At 33.2% G+C, this 20,726-nt stretch overlaps 2 protein-coding genes across 2 annotated transcripts in view; both read left to right on the forward strand.

The window, feature by feature from the left end:
• LOC120271794 (dirigent protein 4-like) overlaps positions 1-3,223 on the forward strand; it is a 4,539-nt gene extending 1,316 nt beyond the window's left edge. The window contains exons 2-3 of the mRNA XM_039278466.1: positions 2,340-2,666; positions 3,045-3,223. Of these exons, the coding sequence (XP_039134400.1) occupies positions 2,340-2,666; positions 3,045-3,223 (506 nt within the window). The remainder of the gene's footprint in view (positions 1-2,339; positions 2,667-3,044) is intronic.
• A 1,886-nt stretch (positions 3,224-5,109) lies between these two features.
• Positions 5,110-5,667, forward strand: LOC120271795 (dirigent protein 4-like). Its single transcript, XM_039278467.1, has one exon. It carries the CDS (start codon positions 5,110-5,112, stop codon positions 5,665-5,667), a length of 558 nt encoding a protein of 185 aa, XP_039134401.1.
• The last annotated feature ends 15,059 nt before the right edge of the window (positions 5,668-20,726 follow it).

Genomic DNA, 20,726 nt, shown 5'->3' on the forward strand with positions numbered 1-20,726 from the left:
TAGGTTATATGGTAAATCAATATTATGTTGTCTATACAGAAATCCCCATCCCCTGAAGTATTACAAATTCATATATCAACTTCACCCCCTCTACAATACATAAAAATCCAAAACATTAAAACACTAAAAACTGAATCACATTATTAAGCACCAAATTGAAAACTTTTTTTTGCTGTGTATACAAAAATCACTCCCTCCAGGAATTAAAAAAATCACATCATAACTTCATTAGTTCTAGACAACATAAAATTCCAAAACATTCAAAAATCCATTTATATAAAAACCACACACACACACATCACATAATTAAGCAACCAAATTCTTAATTTATTACAAAATCCATCCCCTCAAGTATTACAAAATCACATCAGTGAATAAGAATGCAAAAGCAGGTCCATCGACGAGGGAATCACATCACTAATTTATTATGTTGTGCAAAAAATTAACTCCATCTCCTCACATCACAAGTTCATCATTTTATATCGCGAGTTAACAATGCAAAACCTCCAAACATCAATAAAATAAAAAAAACACCACTAAGATCACATAATTAAGCCACCAAATTGATAATTAATTATGATGTGCATACAAGAAACTCCATCCCCTTAAACAACATAAAAATGCAAAACTTTTAAATAGCAAGAAAAGTATAAACCCACCACAAATATGACATAATTAAACAACCAAATTGATAATTTATTATACTGGATATAAAAATATCTCCATCCACTTAGTTAATAAAAATCACGAGACCATCATGATTTATACACAACCTAAACCCTTCACAACTAGAAAATTAAAAAACACATATGAACCATAACTACAAAAGTAAAAACAACACACATAAACCCTTCATTTGAAGCAAGGAAACACTACAACAACAATGCATATGAAGGGGCTACAAGAGGGCACCCTACAATACTCGGGGCTTCATCCGTCACACGCACGTACCTCCCGAGTTCTGAGACATCTTCTCTGGAAGACCTTTCCTTGATCACCCTCGTCGAGAAGCAGCACCACCGAAACCCTTTTCTCTACCAAAACCCTAAAAACCCTCCTCTTCACCAAAACCCGAAACCTTCCTCTCCGAAAAACCCTCTCCACCGAAACCTTGAAACCCTCCTCTCCACCGAAACACTCTTCTCCACCAAACCCCCTGAGACCCTCCTCTCCACTGAACCCCTGAAACCCTCCTCTCCACTGAAACCCTCTTCTCCACCGAAACCCTGAACCCCTTCTCTCCACCAAAACCCTGAAACCCTCCTCTCTACTGAAACCTTCTTCTCCACCGAAACCCTCTTCTACTCTCAGTCTGCTCCCTTCCAAACCGAGAAAAGAAGGGAAAATCTTATATGGAAGAAGACAGAGAAAGAGGTCTTGTCTGGGCCTTGTTTTTCGAGATGAAGGGGCTTTGGCGACGTGTGGAAGGTTGACGAGGCAACTTGTCCAGATGGGTTGTCCAACGTGGAAAACCTTAGGCGTTAATCCAGCTGACTGTGTAAGTTGGCCTCCACATCAGCAATTAACAGTTGGATTAGATGCGGTGACCTGCCGGTGAAACACAAACATAATCTAGGTAACCTTTTTGATATAAATTAAAGATTGGTTACCTTAAAGAAACAAACCTAAATTTCAGTAGCCTCCCAAAAAATTAACTCGACAGGTTATAGATAGGGTAGGGGAAAACTCAAGTAAAAACAATATAATTTTATTTTTATAGGATATTGATTTTTTTATCATCATAATATTTAAAGTCACTAATCATATCTAAAATTTTAAAATATAGAAAATTCATTTTATCTTATTATATAAACTATATAAATTTATCTCTACTCCTCTATCTAATATCACAACCACCAATGTTATAAAATATATACTTCATTTATTGAATTCACACAAAACTAAGCTGGCAAAATAAATAAAATTATATGATTAAGAATTAGTATTAATATTTTTAATGCTCAATCATCTATTCCTACTTTAAAAAAATGGAAGTGAATCAAAACTAAGCGGATAAATAAATAAAATTATATAATTGAGAGTTAGAATAAGTATTTTTATATTCAATCATCTACCCCTAATAAAAAAAAATGCAAGTGGCCTCCATTGGTTGACTTTGAATTCCAACATGGCTGGTCCATTGTGATCTATACATTAATTGCACCAACTAAGGAAGAAAACTCCCTACCTTTGGCATTAAACTATCCATTTTCCTTCGCTATATATAAGACAAAGGAGTTGAGGAAGACCAAAGACAAAGGAACAGGGAGATAAGATGAACAACAAAAGAATGAATGATGTAAAACACTTTCTTCTCCTTCTCCTTCTCTTTGTTCTAGCCCTAGTTTCACAAGGGCATGCATCCTACTCCTTAGGCAAAGAGAAGGTCACACACCTCCACTTCTTCTACCAAGAAAACCTTAGTGGAGACCACCCTACTGCAGTGCTGGTTGCCAAGCCCAATAACACCACAATCAATGCTTTTAATCTTGCATCATTTGGGGAAGTCTATGTCCTTGATACACCTCTCACTGAAACACAAGACCCAAACTCAAAGGTGGTAGGACAATTACAAGGACTTTCAGTGTCTGTAGTGCGGGACGGGACAATACTTGTGTTTATGGTGGACCTTGGGTTCACTTCTGGTGAGTTCAATGGTAGTTCTGTTAGGGGGCGTTCATTTCAGGGAAAGTGGAGGGAAGTCAGGAAGTGGGGGAAGTGCCAGTTCGCTGAAGTGGGGGAAAGTGATACACTTCCAGGATTTCTGATGTTCATTTATCAGAAAGTGAGAATAAAATCGAAAGATTTAGGTGTTGGATGAAGGTCTATGAATTCAAAAAGATTTTTGGAAGTGAAAAGTGAAGTTAGTTTTTATAGATTGTCTCACTTCCCCACTTCAAGAAAAAATACCGAAGTGGGCTTAGTTCAAAAATCCACTTGATCGGAGTGGGAGAAGTGAGCACTTCCCCGCGTTCAGACTAAATGAACACCAGAAGTGGTGGAAGTCAGACCACTTCCCCCACTTCCCATCACTTTCCCTGAAATGAGTGTGTTGTCAAGAAACCCTATATTGGAAACAAATTACAGGGAACTTGCTGTTGTTGGTGGCCGTGGGAAGTTTAGGATGGCACGTGGGTTTGCTGAGCTACATACAACTTATATGAATGCTACTTCAAGTGTTGTTATTGTTGAGTATAATGTTACTGTTTTTCATTATGAATAATTAAATATGAATGTAATGTTCATGATCTTTGATTATGTATGTGTTTCTTGTTTCCTTGAATAAATTCAATGCTATAATAATGTTATTGTTTTTCTTTGTGAATGACTGAGATTGTCAAGATCGTTGTATGGTTGTTTGGATTTTTTTTTAAAATAAATGTTTGTATTTTTTTATAAAAGAGTTGCATGATAATTAAGAAATAGAAAAATTAAATTCTAATATTAATTGTAGGAAGTGTTCATGGCAATTGGAGGAGGATTATTATAAAAAGTTCACATATTGTTGAATATAATGTTACTCTTTTTCATTATGAATTAGAGTTTTTAAAAGGATGCATTCAAATGTTTATGACTTATGTGTTGTTGTTAATGCTGCTGTAATTTTACATTTTTTTAAAAGATAAGAATGTATTAATGTCATTGTTTTTGGTCATAAATTAATAAGTGGCATTCAAAACTGCCATAAAAACGAATTAATTGGCCCAATCACAAGCGCAAAAAAACTAATTTAAAAAAGCAAAGAAAAAAGTATGTATATTCATGTGAGATTTTTAGTCATTTACCAACGTAGGACTATTATGAAGAGTAGAAGAGAACACAAGCTTAGATTTGGTTATATATGTATATAAGCCTAAGTCCTACCCAGCTATAGTTTCAACAACATCATGGATGCATATGGCTAATGCTTTATGTTTTTCTATTTATTTTTTTTAAATATTGTTTTTTTAATACAAGTCTATATTGGTTTTATATTAAACACAAATAATTTTTTAAAAATATTTTGAAAACGTTGGAAAATAAAAATAGTTCATCAAATTTGTATGAAAAAGATGCATTTGTCGCCTATTATTCATTGTATGAAAAAATAATTTGCTCTTAAAACATATAGAAAGCCTCATGAGAAGGGCATGCTGTGGACTTCCAGCAAAACATAAAAAACCTTTTTGGATTGAAACGTTCACAGTTAAGGGTGAGCAAACATATGCTATACTAAGCAAAGAAATTCAACATCTCGAGATGCCAAAGTTAAAATAAATAAAAAAAATATTACATAATCATATTTATTTGCTATTATTTTTAAAAAAAATAATGGACAAGCGCTGGACTTCAATCTTTATTAATGAAAGGAATAAAATATGAGTGACGCTCTCCAAAATTTTGAATATATATAATTAGAAGATTTCAATTTGTGGTTCTTAAAATTCTTTCAGCACAATATTAAGATGTGCAAGATGAGGCGGGGTTATAGACAAGGGACAGGGAACTCGAGTAAAAATTAATATAAATTCATTATTTACAAGGTATACATATTATAATGATTTTTTTAATCATCATAATATTTAAAGTGATTAATAATCTCTAATTTTTTTAAAATATAAAAAATTCATTTTATCTAAGTAAACTATATAAATTTATTCACCCGTTCTATTCCTCTATCTAATATTGTTGCATCCACCAACGTTATAAAATATAGAGTTCATTTTTTGAGTTCACACAAAATTAAGTTTTTAAAATTATATAATTGAGGATTAGAATGAATATTTTTATATACTCAATAGTTTACCCTAATAAAAAAATGCAAGTGCCACAAAACTAATCTGTAAAAAAAAAAAAATTATATAATTGAGAGTCAGAATAAGTATTTTTATATTATTTTAAAAAAAATTGCAAGTGCCCAATACCAACCATCAGCCATTGACTTCTTTGTTCTATAACAAAATATGTATTCCAACATGGTTGGCGCCACTTGGCAAATGATCCATACATTGCACCGGCTACAGAAGAAAACTCCCTACCCTTGCATTAAGCTATTCATTTCCTTCACCATATATAAGACAAGGGAGTTAAGCATGACCAAAGCCAAAGGCAAAGGATTAGAGAGATAAGATGAACAACAAAAGAATGAATGATGTAATCCCTCTTCTTCTCCTCTTTGTTCTAACCATAATTTCACAAGGCCATGCGCATTACTCCTTAGGCAAAGAGAAGATAACACACCTCCACTTCTTCTACCAAGAAAACCTCAACGGAGACCACCCTACTGCAGTGTTGGTTGCCAAGCCCAAAGACACCGTAGTCAATGCCTCTAATCTTGCACCATTTGGGGTAGTTTATGTCCTTGATACACCTTTGACTGAAGGACAAGACCCAAACTCAAAGGTGGTAGGACAAGTACAAGGACTTTCGGTGTCTGCAGGGCAGGACAAGACCATGCTTGTGTTCATGGCGGACTTTGAGTTTACTTCCTGTGAGTTCAATGGTAGTTCTATTAGTGTATTGTCAAGAAACCCAATATTGGAAACAGATAGGGAACTTGCTATTGTTGGTGGCCGTGGGAAGTTTAGGATGGCACGTGGATTTGCTAATCTACATACAAATTATATGAATGCTACTTCAAGTGTTGTTATTGTTGAATATAATGTTACTATTTTTCACTATGAATAATTGATAAGTGTGATGATCATGAGAGTTTAATTGTGTTTCTTGTTTTCTTGAATAAATTCAATGCTATAAAAATGTTATTGTTTTTTGGTCTGAATGATTGAGATTGTCAAATGGTTGTTTGGATTTGGCTTCTTATTTCTCTTGGAGTTTTTTTTAATAAATATTTGTGTTTTTTTATTAAAACAGTTGGCTGGTATCTAAGAAATAGAAAAATTAAATTATAATATTAATTTTATGAAGTGTTCATGGCAATTGGAAAAGGATTATTATCTAAAGTACGGTATGATTATTTAAGGTAGGTAAATGGGTGGGAAGATTAAGTATAGTAAGTTAAGTATGATAATTTGCTGCACAATCCCAAGGTCAACTGGTTGTTAATGCTATTACTTGAGTCCAATGTTACCTTAAAAAAAAAATGGAAAAAAATAAATAAAAATGTATAATTAATGTTATTGTTTTTAATCATGAATAAGTGACATTTTGTCGAACCGAGCAGATGCCGGAGTAGTGTAGTGTAGGAACGGAGATGTGTTGGGGTGCAGGGGCAACGCCCCCGCAATACTATATAGTGATATTTTGGTAAAAGTACACCAGATAGGGTATATATATATAATATGTAATCTTAATTTTTGAATAAGAGAAACTACAGCTCCCGAGGACATAGGCATAATGTGATCTTCAGCTTCATTTTTCACCCAAAGTTTGCCTAGATATGTAGTAGGTTGGAAAATGGGTTGTTTGTAATATTTAGGGCCCATTTGGATTGCGGAATAGGAATGGGAATAGGGGGAATAAAAAAGAAGAGGAATGTGAATGAGAATAAGGGGAATGAGAATAATGCGTTTGGTTTAAGGGAATAGGGATTGGGAATAAAAAAAGTGAAAAGGTAGGATGTAGTAAAATTACATCAATACCCTTGTATATAAATAATATGATATTATATAAAATAATAGATTATGTTTAATGAAAATATTTAACATTATTTATTATTAATTATTTTTATAATATAAATATATATTTCAATATATTATAATTATATAATTAATCTTAATAATTTATTAAACAATTATATATTTATTAAATTAGTTAATATCATTAAATACGTTTAATTAAATTAATTAAATTTTTATTTATTTTTAATTTTAATTTCCCCAAAATAATTTAATTAAATTATTTTAATAAATAAAACTAAAATATATAAATATGTAATTATATATGCTAGGGGTATATTAGTAATTTTATAACTAAGGCATACTTCTCCCCATTTTGGGTGGAATAGGATCGCTCTCCCAGAAAGTAATCCTTTTTCCCACGTACGAAGTAACTCACGCCTTTCCCGATTACTCAAACAAGGGCTTGGGAATGAGATTCCCATTCCCAAGCCCTTAATCCGTGATCCAAACGCCCCCTTAGTACCTTGGTGGTTTTCTGAATAACTGTAATTTTAATTACCGTATTTCAATCTGAGACTAAGAGGTTGGCAGTTTTTGGCTTCTTAATAGAGCTAGGAATTGGGAGATGAAGGAGAAGAATTGAGTGCTTCAGATAAATTTTTTTTGTGAAAGGAATTAGGGATTTGGAGCCTCCCCATTATTGTTCACTCTCACCATGTATTGCTTCATCTCTACAGTTGATTGATCGCCTCACCGCCTCCCTTAATTTTTCCTGCAAGAGTTTTCTGTTGAAGTTGATTGAAGATGATGAATCGGTGGCATCCAACGTGGAGGTAGTTATCATAGTTACATGCAGTTCGTGGTTACCTTGTTTTATTAATGGGTAGTTATTGTTACGTGTCACATTGTTGTAAGTTTCATTCTTTGCATGAAACGGTGTCATCTTCATTATATATATATATATATGTTGTTGTATTCAGTGAAAAATAGATCTGCAATCAATTCAAAGAATCAATTCAAAGAAGTCTTTGCATTCCTCTTATAATCTGTGTACTTTTTTCTTTCTTTACTCTAACATTTTCCACGTAAATCTTCGTGTTAACTGTTGATTGGTATTTATTTTGCCATGCTTATTCTGCATTCATCTATTTGCTTTCTAATGGTTCTTCCCTTTTTTGCTCTTTTGGATGGTTATGGTTGATGTCAATACGGCACACATGATGTTCTTTAATATGTTGGTTGTTTTCTTGGACATTGATTATTCCGGTTAGCTATATCTATCAAGTATTTTTGTTATTTAGAAGCTTGTAAACTTAGGTGCATGACAAGGTGTTTCTATAAAGTATGCACGCAAGGTGTTCGATGAAATCCGTGTGACGACTTAGCTTGCCATTTTATCGTTTCTGTTGGCTTGTTACACTAACACATATTCTGTCAAATCTCGTTAAATCTCTCATGTTTGTGTGATTGCATTGATTTGTTTTCCCCTTTGATCTGGTTTTATTCTTCAACACATTTGAAACCGCAATAAAACCGATTTCGCCCATCACAGGCCCAAAAGAATAATTCAAGAAAGCAAAGAAGAAAATGTATGCATTCATGTGAAATTTTTTGGTCATTTACCAATGTGGGACTATTCACAAAGAAGAAGATTACACAATATCAGATTTTGATTATATATATACTCATCTTCAAGTAACGTGCATAAATTTTGAATCTATGCATGTCCCTGAGGCGGTTGAATCATCGCCCAACTATTCCCGCTCCCTGGATAAATAAAATATCAAAATAACTCCTGAGCTCACTCAACCTGTTCTTTCTCTATCTCTTTCCCCTCTCGCGCTCTCACATCTGCAGATGACATTTTCGGTTCTCTACATATATGAGGCCTAGGTCCCGCTAACTATAGCAATGTGCCTAGACTGGCTCAAGTTTAACAAACATGGATGCTTATGGCTAGTGTTTTATGTTTTTATATCTATGTTTTTTAAATGTTGTTTTTTTAATACAAGTCCATATTGGTTTTAGATTAAATACAAATAATTTTCTGAAAATATTTTGAAAAGCGTTGGAAGAAAAGAGGTTCAGGAACTTTGAACTAAAAATAATTTGCTCTTAAAACATTTACAAAGGTCATGAATGGGGAATTCTCTGGACTTTCAACACAATATTAGGGTTGTATATAAATATACCCGAAAATAACTCACTGTATCATAGTGGTCCTTTGGCATTAAAAATTGAAAAGTCAAAAAATCCAATGCTCTCCATTTGGTCACCTTGTTTAAAATTTATTGATAATAAATCCTCAATTTTTTTTTATATTATTGATAGGAGGTTCATCAATTTTTTTACTAAGGAATTTTTTTTCTAATGTTATTAATTTGCCCACAAATTATAATCAATTTGTCAACCATTGGATAGCCCAATGCATGACATCAAAGTGTAAGGGGGAGGTCATGGGTTCAAATCTCTCCCCTAACAGACTGTTCCCCGTACTATTCATACACTGTTCATCCGGGATTTCTATACTATTTTCATACTGTAAATATACTGTACATCCGGGTTCTAATACTATTTAATACTGTTTATATTCATAAAAAAAGGCGCTCGTCGTCTATTATTCAAAAAAAAAATTATAATCAATTTAGTAAGATTTTCCTTTTAAAACGAATATGATTCGATTAATGCTAAGATACAACCCCTAGCTCATGTTAAGTTGATATTATCAACAATCTTGTTCTTTTTATTTAGAAATATAAAAGACAGTTCTTTTAAAAAATATGCTAAAATATGATTGGTTTAAATTTAAAATAATAATGTTTCCACACATCAAATAAAAATAATAATAAAAGGATTTTAAAATTTAGTTAGTCTTAATGAGTTTCCAATGCCAACTGTTTCATTTGTTGAGTAAAATTTTAATTTTTTAAGAGTTTAAATGAAAAATAATATAGATACAGAAAATGATGAAATTATATAATTAAATTAATATTGAATATGCCGTACGTTTCTCTCACCCCCAAAATATTATATTTCCAACCCTATAAAATCAGGGCATGCTAGCTAGCTAGCTAAACACCCGTCAACACAACACAAGAGAGACCAATCAGTTAAAAGATTTAGAAAGATAATGAAGAGGAGATCAATGGATGGAAACCTTGGTGTTCTCTTTTACGCTTTTTTGTTTTTTTGGTTCATGCTAAGTAATGCTTTCCATTAATCCACACACATGCATGCACGGTCAAGCTTTACTTGACTTTAATTAGATACACTTCCTGAATGCTCATGTTTTGATTGAGTGACATGTTTACCGTTTTTCATTATGAAATAATAAAAAATTTAGATTTTTTTTAATAATATATATGCTAGCTAAAGGTGAAATAGTATGTCATTTGGACCCTCTTGACTGAATGGTTGTTGCATCATTTGAATGCTTGATAAAAATTGATTAATAAAGATTTTTATGCTATAGGAAGTTGTATATTAATGGGGTGTTTGTTTTGAAAATATTTTTTTTGAACCTATCTGTATACGTACGTAACATATATATGTGTCTTAATTCTTTGCCACCTTTTGTAGATTATTAATATGTGTGTTTAATTTTGATTTAAACAATTAATTCATGTATCCTGTAAATAAATTTATAAAGAAAACATTAATACCATCATCTTGACACAGACTCTAAAAAATAAAAATATATGAAAATCATATCTATCACAATAAAATTTTCCTTTTAATTAAAAACATTCAATTTTTGGGGGAATTATCAAAGTGCAGAATTCTTCAACTAATTAATCACAGGTATAGCAGTAAAATCCTAGATTTTTGTGCCAAAATACAACCCATTATTTATTAGGTTTTTGTTTTGAATATATAATATGCTTGATAGCCTTACTTACATTCAGAGAAATAACTTTCCATGGTTCTTTAAGACATGCTATTTAATTTATCCTACTCACAACTAGTTGTATGATATGTATATATGTTGCATGACCCTTTTTTCTTAAAAGTTAATTATGCAATTTCATAATCACTTTTAATAAATGGATTTTGTAAAATTAATGTTTCCTATTATTTGCATTGAAAATTTTCCTCAAGGTAATACTTTGGCGTTAGTGGATCTTATTTGTAAGAGCGTGTAATGAATTAATTCAATCACCACTCGATTTATCAATATGATGAAGAATTTCCAGTCTCCAATCAACTAATACTTCTCTGAGTAATCAATCAACAATAGATCTACTATGGAATTGCAAATTCACTTCAATTCATGCAACAATGGCACACAAAAACAGTAGATCTAATAGCAATCACCAAGAAATCACATTCGAATGAAAAGATAACCTCATTCTCCAACACAGCTACCAGTAACTAGAATGAATGCAAGAAAACAGTAAATGAGCTCACAGAACTATAGATCGGAGCGATCTACAACGGAAAACAACAAGATAAAATGGGAAAGGCTTCCCTCCTGTCTGATCGCCGGAGAGATCACCGGAGATGCCATCAGGCCCAATCTTCTTCTCTAATCTTCTCCCATTCAATTCATTTGGCGCCAGAGAAATTCCCGCGCTCTCCATTCTCTTCACAACAGAGCGTTTACGTTATTCAATCAATATCAATTCCTACTCTTTTGTTTCCTCAAATCCTGATGATGATGATATTATATATGATCATAATATATATACTAATTAGTATTTGAATGCAACGTTTGCTGGCGCTGTTGTTGAGTGTAATATATATGAATGTTTTTTTATTATTGATAATTAATATGTGCATCTATATAAAAAAAAAGTGGATAGGGATAACAAATTGTTTGAGGGTGTGTGATTCAAATTTATATATCTATACGTACGCTTCTGCATGTATACATGCAACCCTAGTGTGTAATCTATTATTTAAAAAAAAAGAATTAATCATATTATTTACTTATAACAATAATTGTGTAGGGAGTTCATCTATCATAGATGTAAAATTGATTTAAGTTCTTTTTTTAATATTTTTCTCCGTTCTCATTAAAATGTTAGTTCGGTGATGATTAAAAAAATATGATCAACTACAAAAGGTACTGAAAGCATGGATCACCTTCTTCTAAGGTGTGATTTTTACAATGCGCATTTGGGCATTCTTTTTGACAAACCCTAAATCTACATTCCCAATTTTTAATCAATTTTTAGAGGTTTTGGACGTTTTGGATATCATCCATAGATGCTCCGTTTTGAGCTCTTTGGAATCTTCTTTCAAAAAGCAATTTTTCTAGAACATATAGCTTGAAAGAAACAATCGTATATTTAACTTCCATGTTTTGCTATTACATTCAGTTATTATCAAAATTATACTTGTTTCTTGCCTAGCTTTCTGCAACTAGAGATCCACACCAACAACTTCCTAACGACTCAATTCAGAATCTCAAGCGCTTGTTGATCTTCCAGAACGAGCGACAGGTTGAGCTTTCTAGTATCACAGAGCCATCTCAGGAGTGATCCCCCCACCCGCCAGCATGAGTAGACCTTTGTCTTTTTCTGGCAAACTTCGTTCACTTAGCTGTGTGATTTTTCTTGTCTTTTTCTTCTGTTAGTTCTTTTTTGTGGTTGTTAGAAGTGCATCACCTCTGGTGATGAACTTCTATCCTTTTTCGGTCATTGTTCTTATTTTCCTTGCTTTTCTTTGTCCTTTGTTCTTGTTTGGTGTGTTTTTGTTGTTTTGTTTTATTTCAACTTGTACTATTTTCAGTCTACTTGAATAAAGTAGTTGCACCAACTTTTATTAAGAAAAAAAAAATGTTCAAGAAGTAGAAAAGGTACATTTAATTATCATCATCATTATTATAAAATACAATATAGTATTCAACTAGATAGAGAGATATTCTCTGAGCATTCACCGGTCACGTTCATTCTCAGTGGTTGGAGCAATCTCATTTTGTTTATTTATAAATTAAAAAGGAAAACAGTTAAGATTATTAGGGTCATTCTATATTTATATTTTTGATTGGCAAATACAATAAATATGAATGCATGTGTTTCTCAAAAGATAAAAACATAAGTATTAAATTTTGACTAAATTACTTCAACCAAGTAAATAATAAATTGACTTGGATCATATATTACTTATTGGCAAATACAATACATTGTGTATATATATAAATCTCTTTGATAAGCAAAAATATATGAGCAAAAATTACAACCATGCGGAGATATAAAAATTAGAATAAATAAAAGTCCTCAATAATCACAATTATTTAATATTTTTTTAAAAAGGATTGCACGAGTATATTAAGGGAAAAAAAGTCAAAAACTTTTTAGTAGAGAAGTTAAATACCAACCTCTTGTTATTAAGATGGTATAATCACATTTTTGTAAATTAATATTTTTTAAATTGTTGAATATTTATAGAATTTTCATTCAACAAGTCGTTGCCTGTGGCCTCTAAAATATTTCAAGCATCGAAGGATAAGTTCTAGATGAGGGAGATTATCAATAGAGCAAGGAAAAACTCAACTAAAAATATAATTCATTATTTAGAAGATATACACATATGATTTTTTAGCAGCATATTATTTTAAAAAGAGTTCTCGATCAAGCACCTACTACTTACATGCTCTTCAAAATTATAATCATTTTGATATATATATATATATATATATATATATATATGGGGCTGCGTGATCGTGATCATAACACTAATTTAATCAATCTCAGCTGTCAAAACTGATTTCTACTATCATGACAAAGTTATATAAAACCCAACACCCACTCACTGCCAGTTTTTTTCTCTCTCTCCCATTGTCACTAAACACCGACCCACTACCAGTTTTTTTCTACCTCTCTTCCATTGTCACTGTCGTCAACTATGGACGGTCTACGAATATCCATAATTGACGTATTATATTTATATAAATATATATATATTTATATATTTTAACAAATGGAACAAACACTGTCAAAGAAACAAACAAGTATGAAGGTGTATGTGCAAATTATTGTATAACCCCTAATTAGGACTCTAACATACATGTGGAGTGGTCTAATATGGAGAGCAATGATGGCATTACACATGCACCCAAAATAATGTATCATACACGGTAACCTCACTATTGTAAATCGCCTCCGGCATACATGAATTATCGGGTTTGTACAATATTGCATGGTATGACTCCTCCTATAATACTGCATACTGTTATACTATATTTCTACACTAAAATAATTTTGACAACCCCAGATTAAAAAAAAAATTTGATCTTCTTTGCTTTTGGAAGTAAATTACATGAATGTAGAGTAACCTTTGAGGAATCAGAATGTCCTAGGTTGTTCAAAACATCCTAGAAACCCATGTTCTAATCTCACTTCTAATCACCCGTAGCTTAGGCTAAATTAATTAATGTTGAAGACTTTTTTATACAAAAAGTGTTTACGGGGAGTATTTTTAAATTATAAGGATTAAATTATTGTTTTTTTATTACTTTATCTACAACGACAACTAATTTTATTTGACTTAATACTCTTCTAATAACAACAATCCTATCCAACCACAGCGGGTACCATTTGACAAAGGACAACAATAGACAACCAACTCAATAAGAAACGCCGTACTTTTCCATATGAAACAAACCCCACTTCTTCCACTATAAATAAGACGAATAATAACATGACCAAAGGCAAAGAATTATAGAGAGATATTAAGATGAACAAGTTGAGAATGAATAACGTAAACCACCTTCTTATTCTTCTTCTTATGCTTCTCTTTGTTCTAACCCTAGTTTCCCAAGGCCATGCACACTTCTTCGGCAAAGAGAAGATGGCAAGCTTCATCTTCTACAACCAAGAAAGAGTCACCGGAGACGACCCCCCTGTTGTATTGGTTGCCAAGCCTGAAGGCACCACAGTAAATGCCTCTAGTCTTATTCCATTTGGGGCAGTGTATGCCTTTGATACACCTTTCTGTTGAGAAGTTGATTGAAGACAGGACCCGAATTGCCGACATGGTGAGCAAGTAAGGAGTATGGAGGTGAGACAGGTCAGGTGCGCTGGAGAGGAAGCAAATGGGCATGGCTTTGAGACACTGAGTATGAAGAACCACTCTGTTCTGTATGCAGGGCATGGATGCTAAGTCGTATGAGTAGTTGAAGTAGTTGAAACCTTTTCTTTATGTACTAATATTTATGTATTTCTGGGAGTGAGTGGAGAGCCAATGGTTAAGTGAGACTAGATTATGTTTAGACCAATGGGAAGCTGTTTTGATGTATTAGCCAATGGGTATTAAGCTTAGTGCTTTACATGTCTGTAGTTTTATATATATTTCCAAAAGCTAGTGGATGGATTGGATTGGCTGAGAAACTCTTCTGTCTCCCTGATTTTGTATTGCTATGCTTTTGACCTCTTGACCACACGCAAGAGAACACTGAGAAAATCCCCAAGCATATCGTCGAACACCTTCGATCTCACTCATATACATCATCCACATCACAACACTTTCACTGAAAGACAAGACCCAAACTCAAAGGTCTAATTAGGAGAAGCACAGGGACTTGTTGTGTCTGCAGGGTGGGACAAGTCCTTGCTTGTGTTTATCTTGGATTTTGGGTTCACTTCCGGTCGTTTTGCTGGTAGTTCTTTTAGTGTGTTGTCAAGAAACCCTATAATGGAAGCAGAAAGAGAAATAGCTATTGTTGGTGGCCGCGGAAAGTTTAGGTTGGCACGTGGGTTTGCTTATTTACGTACAGTCGCGAACATTACTAGTTATGGTTTTATAGTTGAGTATAAGGTTACTATTTCTATTATGAATAAGTAACGACTGTGATAGTCGATCATGGGAGTTTGATTATGGGCTTCATCTTTCCTTGAATAAATTTGAAGTTGTAATATTATTATTATCGTTTATTATTACAAATAAAGAGAGATGTTCAAGATGGTCGTTCGATTTTAGTTTTTCATTTTTTTATTTTGGAGTTTTTATTTATTTATTTTTTAATAAAGCTTTTTTTTAAAGGTTACAAAAAAAAATAAGAAATGGAAAAATCCAAATCTGGATATTACCTTCAGAAAATGCTCATAATATATAATTCGCCTAGGATTACCACGTCTGAACTCCTGTATCTAGTCTAAACTCTACAAAAAATGAAAAATAAAAACAATTTTTTTTAAAATAAATAATTTTTTTTATAGTTGATCACTTTTGTTTGTTCCTTAAATATTAAGGTTAGACTTTAAATTTAATTAAGGTATTTAAGGTAGTTAATGGGTGTGAAGATTAAGTACAATATATACTCTACTTTGCTTTGAGACAGTGATCACTATTATTTTATTTATTTATTTATTTTTAAAAAGGTGGATAAACCACATCTATTAGCAAAAAGAATAGAACAACAAAAAACAACATAGAATTGTCCACTAGCTATGGAACACCAAACACAAAATACAAAAAACAAAAGGAGACAAACCGTCTACACAAGGCTACTAAGGCCACACCAGGAGCCCACTAGTCAGCACTATGATCCACAATTGCCTCAGAGGATGGCTCCTCCCCAGTCTCCTCGATCTGCAACTGCGTCAGAAAACTCCAAGCTCTGTCGCACAATCGACATAGATCCCTCCATCTTCTCCTTAACACCATCAAGAGCCGCTTTCGAGCTCTCCCTGCCTGTTCCTTTCTTCTTAGATGATCGTGGTGGCTCGGCCACAAAACCCGCCTCCTCATTGAACCTAGAGGAAGGTTTCTTGTGCATCTCACTCTTCCTGGTACCTTGCAAATTTTCAGTAGGTCTCCCCTCTGAGCCCGAATGAAAACTTGACTTCAGTACCCTGAGGTTCCTTTCAAACTCAGAGAAAGAGTCATCCGATTCCACAATAACCTCTTGAGAATCCTTGACTAAAGAATGATCCTCCGGACTAACAGGATCCTTACCCCCTTCTGAAAGATTGTCCCCATTAGCAGACAGCGGAACACTATCCGGAATCATGGCCCAGGTACCCCCCATAAATTGCCACTTGAAACCCACTGGAGGCTTCAAGGGTGGCAAAGAATTCTTGTTAAGATAAATATCAGATGAGAGAGCCAAATTCTCATTACTGGGCTCAGTAGAATCGGGCCCCAAACACACCACATCATCCCTCATGGTCATGGGCCCAGCCCCAGCCCAAATTGGGTAGCAGGGTGCACCGGGCCAACCATATCCAGGCCCAGAACCTAGCCCAAGCCATTATTCGAGATCAACGGGTCATTGATGCAGTGGTATACTCGAACTGTTGATTCAGCATCGAATACCCAAGATCAAGTCTTTCAAAAACTCGTTGATCAAAGATAACCGGGGAATTGGAAAAAGAGAGTAAATTTTTATTACTCAAGAGAATAACTATTACAAAACTGATCGTACTCTCGCCCATAGGCTTACATTAAATAGGAAAAATCAAAGATATGAAAATAATCCTAAAAGCGGAGATAATTCGAAAAATATACCAAAAATGGTAAATTTTTCAAATACGTCAAGAAATAAAAGAGTTAACAAAAATAAATGCTAACGCCATAAACGAGCTACAAATCGTAGATTTCAGCCAAATTAATAACGAAATCAATTATTACTAAAAATAGCAAAAATCGGGGTTTTGAGGCCTAAACGATGGAATTTGGCCAAAATCATGCATGACTCACGAGTTTGCATAGCAAACCGTGACTTGTGTTCGTTGGCCCGTTTCCCATCAGACTAGGCCCAAGAAACCCAAAAACTCCACCGCCCGGCGAATTACTAAAATACCCTTTAGTCACTTCGAGTCCCACTTCCGCATGAACTCACATGCCATATCCTCAATACGGCCCGCATCAGTCATCCTCTACTGCCTTGGGATCAGCCGCGATCTTAGCAATCAAAACCTCGGATAGGTCAGTCATCTCCACGTGGGCAGCTGCTACCTCTCTCCCGACAACCTCAAATGTCAGAGCCTCAACCTTTGTCACCCCGCCGCGTGTCAAAATCTTCACCCCAGGAGACGGATCATTCCTTCGCTCTACACGTTGCCATCTAGAGCCATGCACAGTCTGAGAGGCCTTACCCTGATGCCGACCCTGCTCGGAAGACCGAGACACCGTAGACCCTATGTTTCTTCTCATGATCTTTGGGTGACCAACGGTCCGCGTAGGTCGCCGGTCGGGGAAGCACCGCTCAACCACCGAAACAGGATCCCCAGCGCGAATACTCGCCACCACTTTATGGGAGCAACGCTCAAACTCCGAGTCACAACGGTCCCCCCTGGTAACCTTATGCCCGGTCATTGGCACCGAAGGCACCTCACCCTTCGTCCTAAGCTTGCCCTTCTCCTTCATCGGGATGTTGTGAGTGCACCGGCCTCCCACCAGCATCTGCATCTCAGCCACCTCATCCACAACGGTCAGGACGTAGCGTCCCATGTCTCTGCGAAACTTCGGGAAAGCACCCTTGCATGTACGCCATGATAAGAACCTGGTACTTCCTTATTCCAAGGCTGCATTCCACCTCCATAGGCAGCTCAGTTCCCCTCCGACGCCGGATCAAGGCAGTAATAAATTTCTTATGGGGGACCGTCGCATGAGAAAGAATAACAAGCTCTCCTACCGGCCTTAGGACCTCCACAATGACCTCCCAGCACCATGCATGTAGAGGTAGATTCCAGATCAGAGCCCAATGCCCCTCCCCAGCAGCACGGCCTTCAGCCCCCAGCTCCGCAGACCACGATGCGACCCTAAGAGAGTTTTAGATGGAATGCATTCACCTGTTTTTCTTCTAATAGCAACCACAAACCCATCCATTAATCAAGGTGGGGGCCATTTTGGCAAAAGACAACAATAAACAACCAACTAAAGAGGAAAACTCCAAACCTTTGCATTAAACTATCCACTTCCTAAACTATATATAAGACAAGGTAAATAACATGACTAAAGGCAAAGAAATAGAGAGATAAGATCAACAACAAAAGAATGGATACTGGAAACCTTCTTCTTCATCATCTTAATGCTTCTCTTTGTTCTACCTCTAGTTTCACAAGGCCATGGCCATTTTTCCTTTGGCAAAGAGAAGGTCACACACCTTCACTTCTTCTACCAAGAAAACCTTACTGGTTTCCAAGTTGGCCCTGCGGACACGGCCCACTAGCTCAGGGCACACCCGCAAACTGACAAGCTGGGACAGAAACTGCTAGTTCATGGGCCGGCCTATGGTCTTGTAATTTTAAATAAAATTATAAAATATAATTTTAGAAAATAATAGAAATGCAAAAAAATTAATAATAATAAAATAATTTGGCTATGCGTATTTTTTATATGTAATTGTCATGTCTTTTTCTTTAGGTTAGCCGGTGTGGAACTAAATTTAAATATTACACGGCTTATTTATTATTAATATGTTTTCATAAAGATATAATATAAATAAAAAAAAATTAATTGTTGGGGTGACAATGGTAATACTGTTATAAGAATGTAGAATCTTGTAACCTTACTTTTTTTTCCATGTTTAAAATTCAAAATTATTTAAGATAATTTCAATTAAATCATAATAATTAAAAATTTTCATTTATTAATTTTTTTAAACCATTGTTATTTTTTTTCAAAAATCAAATATAATTTTTTAGAAATTAAAAAAATATTTTTAACATAATTTCATATTAATCGCAATAATTAAAAATTATAGTTATCAATTTATAAATACTTATTACGGAATGTTTTTTCTAATATTTTCAAAACCGGATTTTAGTTAACAACGGGTTAAATGTAAATCTCTTAGAATCAATCGATTAAAAGAGATCTTTTATGGGGGTGAGAATTGAAGAGTTATTATTAAATGAAAAATTTTTATTATCTTTTAAAAAAACTTTTAAATATTGAAATGATAAATCTAAAATTTTTTAAAATAATAATATTTCTTTTTTAATGAGATAGTTATTACCATTATCTTATAGTGAATATTTTTGTCCTAATTTAGACTTCTTTCAATAAAATATATATATTGGCATAGTGAAAATGGGTAAAAGATTTACAAAAATTATAAATACGGTGAAAACTTCCTTATCAATTTAAAAAAACAAATTTAGGTTAATTATTTATTAATCAAAATTTTAAAGAATATTATAATTTTAATTTAATAATTCTTTGAAAATACACAAAATTTTAAAGTTTATGGTCTTAAATTAACAATATATTTATACTTGTGTACATTATTGAAATTTAAGTCTTTTTGCATAATGATATTTTTCTATATAAATAATTTGGTATAAATTCTATTCCTTTTAAATAATATTTATAAAAATAATGGATTGTAATCATAAATAATAATAATAATATTTGCTAATAATCTAACACCAATCATTTGTAGTTTATGGGGTGAGAATTGAAGAGTTCTTATTAAATGAAAATTTTATTATTCTTTAAAAAGTATTTAAATATTGAAATGATAAATCTAAAAAATTTTAAAATAATAATAGTTCTTTTTTAATGAAATAGTTATTACCATTATCTTATAGTGAATATTTTTGCCCTAATTTAGACTTCTTTCAATAAAATATATATATTGTCATAGTGAAGATGGTTAAAAAATTTATAATTAAAAAAAATTATAAATACAGTGAAAACTTCCTTATCAATTTAAAAAAAATTTAGGTTAATTATTTATTAATCAAAATTTTAAAGTATATTATGATTTTAATTTAATAATTCTTTGAAAATACACAAAATTTTAAAGTTTATGGTCTTAAATTAACAATATATTTATACTTGTGTACATCATTGAAATTATGTTGTTTTTCATAACGATATTTTTCTATATAAATAATTTGGTATAAATTCTATTCCTTTTAAATAATATTTATAAAAATAATGGATTGTAATAATAAATAATAATAATAATATTTGCTAATAATCTAACACCAATCATTTGTAGTTTAATTGATTAGAACTTCTCAACACTACAAAGTGGTCTTGGTTCAGACAGATTAACTTGAGAGGTGTTGCTCTTGGAAAAACCCGCAACTGAAAATATTATCATGCGTGCTGACTACAGGTTACCAGTCTGATCCGTCAGGCCAGCTGGTATGAAGAGTTTGGCTTGGAGAATTAAACTTTGGCATGTACCTCCTCTAATCCATCAAAAGTAAAACCGAAATCTATTTAAGCCTATTATTAATATTTTCTTCTTTTTTTCATCTAGGA

This window comes from Dioscorea cayenensis, chromosome 11, assembly GCF_009730915.1.
Source record: "Dioscorea cayenensis subsp. rotundata cultivar TDr96_F1 chromosome 11, TDr96_F1_v2_PseudoChromosome.rev07_lg8_w22 25.fasta, whole genome shotgun sequence".
Lineage (NCBI taxonomy): Eukaryota > Viridiplantae > Streptophyta > Magnoliopsida > Dioscoreales > Dioscoreaceae > Dioscorea > Dioscorea cayenensis.

Coding starts and splice junctions, on each gene's coding strand:
- LOC120271795 (XM_039278467.1), top strand. CDS start 5,110: ATGAACAACAAAAGAATGAATGATGTAATCCCTCTTCTTCTCCTCTTT.